The sequence below is a fragment of the Peromyscus leucopus genome, chromosome 20, assembly GCF_004664715.2.
Source record: "Peromyscus leucopus breed LL Stock chromosome 20, UCI_PerLeu_2.1, whole genome shotgun sequence".
Classification (NCBI taxonomy): domain Eukaryota; kingdom Metazoa; phylum Chordata; class Mammalia; order Rodentia; family Cricetidae; genus Peromyscus; species Peromyscus leucopus.
The window spans coordinates 22,471,040-22,480,874 of NC_051080.1; the positions used below are offsets into that span (position 1 = coordinate 22,471,040).

General features: G+C 48.2%; 1 protein-coding gene and 1 long non-coding RNA gene across 4 annotated transcripts in view; one reads left to right on the top strand and one right to left on the bottom strand.

Moving 5' to 3' along the window:
• The window catches only part of Adcy8 (adenylate cyclase 8), a 217,365-nt gene extending 211,886 nt beyond the window's left edge, over nucleotides 1-5,479 (bottom strand). For all 3 annotated transcript variants that reach the window (XM_028876027.1, XM_028876026.1, XM_028876025.1), the window contains exon 1: nucleotides 3,329-5,479. In XM_028876027.1, coding sequence (XP_028731860.1) covers nucleotides 3,329-4,279 — 951 coding nt within the window. In that variant the 5' untranslated portion in view covers nucleotides 4,280-5,479. The remainder of the gene's footprint in view (nucleotides 1-3,328) is intronic.
• On the top strand, nucleotides 2,617-9,617 carry LOC114697726. Its single transcript, XR_005089626.1, has 4 exons — nucleotides 2,617-3,419; nucleotides 3,566-3,704; nucleotides 7,045-7,086; nucleotides 9,054-9,617. It is a non-coding gene; the product is annotated as an uncharacterized LOC114697726 (long non-coding RNA).
• Nucleotides 9,618-9,835: the final 218 nt, after the last annotated feature.

Sequence of the window (9,835 nt, forward strand, 5' to 3'; positions counted from 1 at the left end):
GAATATATGCCATTCTGGCATTTTCCCTCTCTTAATTCCCTTATGGCTTTTTCATTAAATGCTCATTGAGGTAGTATATATTCTATTACTCTCTTGACTAGCGAAAGGAGCCCACCTTACTCTTGCTGAATGGTTAGCATTGGAACACAAATTTTAAGTCTGCCCTTACCACTCCCCAGCCTCAGGAGGTTCCCCTTTGTTTCCAAAACTCTGATCTTTCTTCTTTGAAAGAAAAACAAAGGACATTGTTGCCTATATACCATTTTCAGGTATAATAACACCAATAAAGGCTCTTAGTTCTAAGTAGAATATTGTGCAAATGCCATGGTTTGTGGTTTGATTTCTCCTGTATTCAGGGGTAAATGCTTATTTAACTTAATTGTGTATACATGTGTGTATAGATGTGCATCAGTGGAGGATTCTTTCATCAACGGAGAATTTGTGAAGTTGAATATCTTATAATCAGGTGATGAATAATCCTGTTTGTGTGGTGAATTTGTTAGGTGCCTACTCTGTGCCTGGTAATTGTTTGAGTGCTAGGGATAAAATAGTCAATACAAAGGGCACTCTCTTGCCCTTTCAGTGTGTGTGGGTCCTCAAGAGCATTGGGATTTCAAGAAGAAACACAACAAGCATAACAAAATGATGAGATAATTTCAAACATTGTGATTGTTGTGCAGAAACTAAGGTAATGTTATTTATGACAAAGCATTGATAAAGTCCTGCATCAGCAAGAGTGACCTGTGACAGTTTGGACAAAGAGAATGTGCCAGTTATATGAAGATTTGGGAAAACTGAATCATAATACATATGTGAAGACTCGGAAGTATGGGAGTTCTTGAGATATTAGGAAGACAGAAGGATGGAGAATTTAGGATCTGGAGAAGAGCAGAAGAGGAACTATGATTGGAAAGAGACACAGCCACTGGGGGATGGGATAGGCTGTGGTGAGGACTTAGGATCTCACCATTGTTGCCCAGAGAGTTTTAAGTGTGCTGTATGTACTAAACAAATAAAACCAACCAGTATTTATAATTGAATGAATGAATGAATGAATGAATGAATGAATGAATCAGGATTTGGAAAAGAGATAAAACCTCCACTTCACCTGCATGATCTAGGAAGCTTGTACCCCTAGGGGGCGCCAAAGGCAAACGTTTAAAGGAACTTGTAAACTCCCCCGCCACCCCCCAGCTGAAGAACACTATGATCCAGGTATCTTCAGTCTGATGAAAGGTTACTCGGCCTATGAAACCCTATTAAACAGATAACCTGCCCCAAACAGAAAGGTGAATGGATTTCATTTACATACAGTTGGCCTTGATTTTCACAGTGGAGAACTGTTTATCATAGGATGGGAGTGGGAAGACATTGAGGTTATTTTTAATCTTTCCCCATCTGGTAGTATTTGAGTAGAGCATCAAACAAATATGGAGCCAGAATTTGCTTGCTGGATTCACTTGGCAAGAAAAACATGTCTATACTTAGAACTTCAAAGATATTCATAATTTGACACTTAGGGTGTGTTTTTCTAAATACTACCCTGGCATATTTGATGAGGTCTTTCAGTAATGTGCACCAAGAAAGGCTACTGTGCAAAGGCAGTGGGTTGTAAATGAGATTTTCTGTATATATCAGCTATCTATGGTTGGTGGGGAAAACAACTCAGGCTGAGTTACGTTTTCACAAAAAGAGGAGAGAAGCCGGAGAAAGATGAGGATGCAGTGGGGAGGGGCAAAAGAGAAAAAGAAATGCTTTGCTGACATTTCAACATAGTAAATAACATGAAGAGAAGAACGGGAGTGTTTGGAAGAAAGTGGGGTTAAATGCAAGGGGTTCCAATGTCTGCGTACAATGTCCGTGTCTGACTACAGCTGAAACTTTACTATGCATTGGATAGCAAAGATTTGGGATGTTTTGAGAGTATATTCAACACTGCCTACATTGCAGCAAAGTTCAGCTACTCCACTCTCAGCAAGGCTCTTCTCTCCTTGTTTCATGCCTGATATCTGCAGCCACATGAAATATATATATATTTGATTTTTCTGCAAGACACACATCATAAAACACTGTCAAAGCAGCTAACCAGATAAGCAACCTGAGCAAACAAGACACGAATCGTCCATGAAAGAGAAAAGACCCTAAATCCAGTCAAACCCCAGAAGGCAATGGTGCCAGTGATCTACAAACCACCAGTCATTTCTAGTAGGGATGTCCATTGTAAGAACTATCTGTTCATACTTGGCCAGAGGAGTTTTAGTGTCCAATACGGCAAGAGTAAGCAGAGATGTTGAGGACAGGACAAATTCATACAAAATGACCCCTAGCCAAGCACCTCCCAGTTGCTTTCTTCCTAAATCGAGTCTGTTGCTGTTTCCCTCAGCAAGGGAGAAGCCCCCATGCTCACTTTCCCTGCTAAAAGCCAGATATTTGTTAAACAAAGTGTCAGGTCATTAATTATCAATTGGTTTTAGTGGATTTACAGAATAGGCTCTTTGTCTACCTTCCCAGGCACAGACAACACGAACTTTGTTCACCTAAGCACATCCATATTTAATGAGGAAGAGGAAGACACACGGGGAAGAAAGGAGAGTGACAGAGTTGGAGACTCCATCTAAGTATTTTATTAAAGTCATCGACGTTCAAACGTCCCTTTCAATTAATAAAAACTCCCATTCTTTGCCAGTAGCCTGCCATCCTTCAATTTCTGAGACCTAGTTATTTATTTATTCCGAGGGCTGGGTCTGGGCACTGTAATAAGAGATGGAAACCACAGTAGAGTCCCCAAGGCCACTAAAATTTCCCAAATAAAAACCCTGTCATAGGATTGTGAAGGATGGGGGGAGGGGACCTATCGGAGGGCATCCAGCTCAGCAATTTCATGATTAACAAAGCTTGAATCCATGCGCAGAAACCCAAGCCTGAAGAGTCTCTGAAGGAACCTGCTGTGAGTCAAGCAAAGCGCTACCTTTTAAACCTAGGTGTTCCACCCTTTCTCTCTCCTGCTCCAGCGCCTGTGGACTTTGGGTGTCGGTGTGTGAGGCAAAAAGATTTTCCCAGTTGCTGTTAGAGGAGAACCAGACTGGAAGAGTAAAGTTAGTAGTTAGTAGAAGAGTGAAGTTAGCCGCCTTGTAGTTCCAATTGTCCTGAGGCTTGAGCCACTCCCCCCCCCGCCCCCCGCCGCCCCTATGCAACAGAAGGATGCCCAAAGCCTAAGTTAGCTAGGGGAGCAGACTCACAACAGAGTGAGGCGACCCTAGCTCTCTAGAAGTTATTTCTAAACAACTCAGCGGGGTGGAGCGGGAAGAGCAAGGCAAGCAGGAGTTACCTGGTTGATGGAAAAGACTGCTAGCCTGGGTATGAGCACTTGAAGGGTGACTTGCAGCAGCGATGTGCTCAGGCCCGCCAGGATGGCCCAGGTGAGTGGCAGCGGAAGCATGCTGTAGGTGGCGAAGAGTGTAAAGAGCACGTAGCCTATGCCGTCTCCCAGAAGCCCATAGCCCAGGCCCGCTGCCAGAATCTGGGTGGTCATAGCTACCCAAGTGACCACTCCGCTGTATTGCAGGTAGGTGTGTGAGGTGGTGTCCTTCCTGACCACCACGAGGGCGCAGATCACCACCTCGATGCCGGTGAAAAAGCCCAGAAGGATGCCCTTGAGTGGGTCCATGGGGGCCGAGGCCAGGCTCAAGTGGAGGACCAAGAGGGTGAGTTTGGTTAATACATCCAGCACATTCATAACTACCTCGGATTTGCGCCTCTGGCCCAGGAAATAGCGTTGGTAGAGGCGCTCCAGATCCCGAGACTTGAAGGAGTTGCGTAGGGTAGGGAAAATGACCCCTCGGTAGCTGTAGCCCCCATTGAGGAAGAAATCCGAGTTACTCGGGGCACAGTCAAGGTGCAGGAAGCCCAGGTCGCCCCCGCCCCCGCTGCCACTGGCACTGCCGCTCCCGCTGCGTTCAGGGAAGACTTTGGTGCTGCCGGTGTTATGCGCTCGTTCTCCGGGGCCCAGGGAATAGAGGGGCAGCGCCGAATCCCCAGACAGCTGCGGCGCGTGGTTGTTGGGTCCGCTGCCCGCAGGGTTCGAGGCTTTGCGGGAGCCCGCGCTGCCGCCGCCCCGGTGCCCGTGGATGAAGCGCTGCTCGGTGATGTGCCGCACCGCCGTCTGCCACAGCAGCCGCTGCGGCCGGGAGCCGCTCCCGCCGTCGCCGGCCGGGGGCGTCGGGTGGATGGTGTAGAGTTCCTCGCTGCCGCTAAGGCAGTGTACATCCGAGAGCTCCATGGCTCGGGTCCGCAGGGAGGGAGGCGCAGAAACTGGTGGTAGCAGTTGGAGGTGGGGGTTCCTAAAGACCCAAAGGCCCTCTGGGCAGCGATCCCTTCTTCCCTAGGCTGCTCGATTGCAGGAGCCCTGAGCAGGGCCCCCACAGGTCAGGTCATAGTGCTCCTGGGAGCAAGAGACTCCTGGTAGATGGCAGCAGACCCTTCAGTGCTGGCGAGCCACCTTCCCGCCAATCAGCGCAGCTTGGGTACGCAGTGACAGTGGTGGCTATTTGTCTGCGAAATTCTCAGCGCTCTGAGCCAAGCAGTCCCCTTTCTGCGCTCCAGCTTCTTGGCTGGTTTTAGGCTCAGCGTCTTGGCGCAGTCTTCGCTGTCCAAGAGGCGCCTCGGCGCCGCCGCGCTTCTGCTGCGCGTCGGGCGGGTCCTGGCTGCGGCACTGGGCTCTGGACGCCCACGTCTCGGCGGCTGCAGAAGGGCTGGCCAAGGGTGACCGATAGCTAGGGTGGGTGCTAAGTTAGCTGTTGTGGGCTGCAATCATCGCCCTTCGGATAACTCCATTGCGCCGGCATGGGGAGCCGGGGCGGAGCTGGAGGCGGGCGCAATGAGGCAGGAGGTGTGGGTGATGGTGAGGTGGCAGCCCCGCGGGAGGGCAGGAGAGAGGTGGTAGCCTCAGCGCTCACAAGTCACCAAACAGTTAATTTGGAGGTGTGCTGAAGCTCTCTCTTCGGTTCCTTCCTGGTTGTCTCCACTTCCAGAGGGAATACTGACAGCGCGGGTTCTGGAACGATGCATTCCTCAAGGAGGATGGTGGCGGGGCGCTAGCCCCAGGGTCCCAGCCTCCGCTACAGGACAAGGTCACCGCTGCTAGCAGCGATTCTGAGGGGTCGCAGCACACAATTCCCATCCCCTTCACTTCGCTCTTTGGAGTTCATTGGGCCTGCCCGGACCTGGGGAGGAGGGGGGGAGCTGTGGGGAAAGAACAAGTGGGGAGGGCTGCAAAGCCAACAGCTGAGTATGAAGAGAAGCCACTGGCGCCGATTCCTGAACCTGAGAACCGAGCCTTGGCGGCTGAGGCGGCAGGCGAAAGATTTGGGCGAGAAGAGAGGCTCCAGGCAGAGTGAAAGTCCATGAAACGTCTTCGGATCCAGGGAAGCGCGATGCCACTCAGGCGCTCTGAACCACGTAGCGGGACCTGAGCCTGGGAGGAATTAGGAGACCTGTCAGAGCGGTCAGACACCCGTGGCGACTTAAACCCGCCCCCGCGCCAAACCACGCCCCCGGAATGGGGAGGAGGATGAGAGGTGTGGGGGCTGGGACACGGCGGCACCCACATCCGCACAGGATGCCCCAGGTCTTGAAGGCCCGCACTAGAGGGTCGGGAGGGCGCAGGCGGCCGCCCCGGGCCTGGCTGCGCTTGGCGGTGGAGCGCTCCAGCTGGCCGCGCCCGCTGGTTCCTCCGCGGTTCTTTTTTAAGCACTGGCTCCTGTCCTTGGCAGGTGCAGAGCCAGGATCGTAGGCCGCTTTGCCCACAAACTCCTAGAGACCAGAGACACGCAGTAGAGGGGCTCATTTCCGCCCTCCTCACACGAGAGTGATGTGGTATGTGTGTGCGTGCGTGCATGCGAGTGTGTGTGTCTCTCTGTGTGTTTAATGTCAACTTTCAGGTTAAAACCAAAATGCTCCGAAGAAGCTGCAATTATAGAGGTGGGCCGCCTCCTACTATTCTCTACTCCACTGGTCTGGAGGGAAGAGGCATAGGGCATTAAGATGGGGGCGTGGTGTACACGTTTAGGACACTAAATTTGTTAGTGTTAGGGCTTACAGGAGAGGTGCGAAGAAGAACCCCTGGAAAGGCTTTTCATGTGGCCACCCAGAGCTCAGGATTCCCGCCTGCCCAGGCACCCTGAGGGTCGCAGGCAAAACCCATGTTGCCGCGCATTGGTCCCTGCCTGCACTAGCGCTCAGTTCAGCGGGGTCCTTGGGTACCGGCAGCGCAGGGGCCAAGTAGCAGTGCCAATCTGGAACCCGGCTGCAGGTGGTGGAAGTCTCGATGGCCATCACCTCTTCCACCGCGACTGCGGCTGCAGCCAGTAAAGCCCCGGTCCTGAATACAGTCAGCTGATGGCTAATGACGTCAGGCTCTGGGAGCTTTCGCAACCTCCCCAACCCCTGTGGCGTCCCATGAAAGCCTAAATGACCTGGCCAAGCTATCCCCTAGACACCGTTTCCCCACAGGAGATGGCGTTTTGCCTTCCTCTAACGGAGACAAACTCCCAGCTCCTTTCTGTCCTAAGCAAAAACAGCTTTCCCTGCGGTGTCAGAGCGCCCTCCTCCCAACCCCCCTAACCATTCTCAGGGTTATTTGTAGCGGCTGTGCCCCAGAAACGTATGTGTGTTTGACTCTCCTTTCCAAGCCTTGCAGGTCACCTGCCTTGCATCCAGAAAGAACAGGGGAAAAGTCTTCTCAGGCAGCCCCGCTCCTAAGTCCCACATTTCTGGAATTCGGTGCACTAACTGGAAAAAAAAAATTGCTCAAGAGAGAACTCAATTTAATGTTGAATTTTAAACAGAAAGGAAAGCTGATTCTGTTTTAACTTCATCTTGTGGGTCTATTAATTTGTTAACTGTAAGGATCTCCCAGAGTGGCTCCCCGACCCTGGGAAGCTAGAAGTTAAGGGTAAAGCATCTCAGAAAATGGTCTTGTTGTTATCTAGACCTTAAGGAAACCAACCTAGAAATCAGTCCGAACAGTTTGCTTCTCCTTTTCAGATTCTTGGACTCAGGCTTTCCTGGACCTTCTGGAATTCTGAGGTGGGAACTCTTTTGATTTGAAGGAGGGGGAGGGAGAGGGAATAAAAGTGAAGAATTTTATTAAAGTTCGGTCTGGTCTTAGAGGTGGGATTGTTGCTTTCCCTTCTTGAGGGCATTGGTCCAAGTCACTTGTGCAAATGGGCATCTTAGCAGGAGAGACTGAAAAGGACTCCTCTTCAGTTTCTCCTTGAAGCCTGAGAATTCAGCCTGGATCAATGAGGGGTTGAAGGCAGATGGAACTTTCCTGTAAAAATCATCCTCCGACCTGGACATTTCCCAGGATGATTTATTCAGCAGCAAAAGGAGGCAGGCAGAAGAGGGGGAGACTGGGCCCAATCAGATAATATGACTCAGGTTGATGAATGAGCATAGCTTGCTGCAGGGAGAAACTCTAAGAATTTCATGAAGTCAGAGGTTGGAGCAAAGGCAACTGCAAGAAAACATCACAACTGCCCAGGAATTGACCTTTTCCTTCTTGTAAGGGTGCTATCACAGGTGAGAAAGCAGACAGCACAAGAGGATCCAAATGTGACTTTTCTTGCTGGGATGACATGGGGCTGTTCAACCCTCGAAGCATTCTTTTCTTGAATGAGAGCTTTGGTTGCACACAAATAGTATACTTGTTTTGTAATATGCCAACCACCAAGTGATTTATTTCTTGAAACAAGACATTCCAAGCCATTGTGGGACTTTGAGTATGCTGTCGTTTATTCCCTAAATATTTACTAGGGCAGTCTCTACTGTGAGCCAGGACAGTGTTTTGAGATTTTAAATTTATTTTTGTATATAATGACTATTTCCCTTTTTTGGACTGCCCCCTCACCTTTCTCCCCTAAAATAACTATGTAGCCCATTCTTCAAATCCTGAGCAGTGGCATCTCTGCATAAGGCCTTTTATAACATAGCCCTAGAGACTATGAGTGATGTCCTCCTACATCATCTGATAGTCTGCTTTGGGAACACTGGTATAGCTCCTCCTAGAGAAACTAGAGATCCTCCATTTCATTCCTGTATCTACATTTCTATTGCTTCTCCTGGAGAGACAGCCGATCGCCTTGAAAGGTGGCTAGATCTTCCCTGTCTCCATATTCATTGGCTTAGAGATAATAGCAAGGACAGCAACGATTTTTCCAGTTTCCTCAAGTCATTTGTAAATACTCACTTAACCATTCCCAAAAATTCTGTGAGTCTGTTTTTAGAGTTCCCATTTTACTGAGTAGACACTGAGACTTCTTGTGGTCAAGTAACTTTCCCAGGAGGTCATGGTTGGTTACATTTGGATGGTCTAAACCTCACATGCACATATTAATGAAACTTCTGTTATTATAATCATAGTGATATTATATGATAATCAATAATGACTAATTTAAGCAGAACTGATAAAAGCGAAAATATAAAATGTAAGTTGCTTTTCCAAGGCAAATTAAGGAATTCATCAGGTTTTTAGATGTGGAGAAATTAGTTAGATAAGTTCAAATGGCAAATCAATGTAGCAGAACATAGTTTTGTCTAGATAGATGAAAGGCTTATTAATTTTGGCTTACTTCAAGGCATATATCCACACTAATGTTGTAATTGTGAAAAACCAGATTTTCATGTATTGGATTTAGCCCAAACAATCGACTTAGTCTATTTTATTTCACTGGGGTGGTTTAATGGTGAGAAAATATTCTTTTGCATCTTTGGAAAATAACATTTGTTTTGTGATGTTGATGCCTGCCACTGACTACATTTACAGTAGCTATATTTAAGAAAGGAAATTGGCTTTCTCCTCCAGAAGTACCTCTGACTTCTCAGCTTGTTTATATTCACATATAGGTTTAGATTCTAGAAGACCTATTCCCTGTGTCAAATGCCCACAGAAAGCCTGGCCCTTACTGAAGACATTAAATATTTACATGTAAAAGAAAAGTTGGACTGAGTTCAACCAGAGAGATCCTGTTTCTAAAGGATGGTGTTTGTGACAGGGCAGCTTCCCAAGTCAGAAGTCCCTGAAGGAAAATGACATGTCTGCCTCCCCTGGAAAGCTGCTGTAAGGAGACACCAACAATATCTCCACTCTGACAGAACTCCAGGAGAAGCTAGTGTCAAGAGCTCACCATGGAAAGGTCTGCATTGCAAAATTTGCACCCCCATTCCATCTGGAATGTAGCATGGCATACAGAAGAAGAATAAAGCATCAGCTTTCCTTCTGCGTTTTCTCTGTCTTAAAAGACATAAGAGGAAATAAAGTATCTGTATACACTTCGGGTCTTAACAAGAATTAGTTTTAAATTAGATTTTGGTGCATGCAAGGAGAAAAGTGTCTCATCAGTATGAAAACTATTCTGAGACAGGAAAGGCAGAGCTCACAGTATAGTCAGGTAAGTATCAGACAGGGGCCTCCAAGGGAGACAGACTTAAACATTTTCTGCTTCCTGAAAGATGATCTGTGGTTTATCCAGAGGGTGATGTAACTGTCATTTCATGGTGACATTGTTGCTGAGATTACAAGAACACACACATGCACCTGTGGCGATATTTTATATGTGTCCCCCAGTAAAGTTTATCTGAGGATCAGAGGAAAAAGCCAGCCGTGGTAGTAAACATAGAAGTCAGGCAGTGGTAGCACATGCCTTTAATCCTATCACTTGGGAGACATAGATCCTTCTGGATCTCTGTGAATTCAAGGCCACACTGGGAACAGAGCCAGGTGTGGTGGTACATACCTTTAATCCCAGCACTAACCATAAGGGTCTGAAGGTCTGTA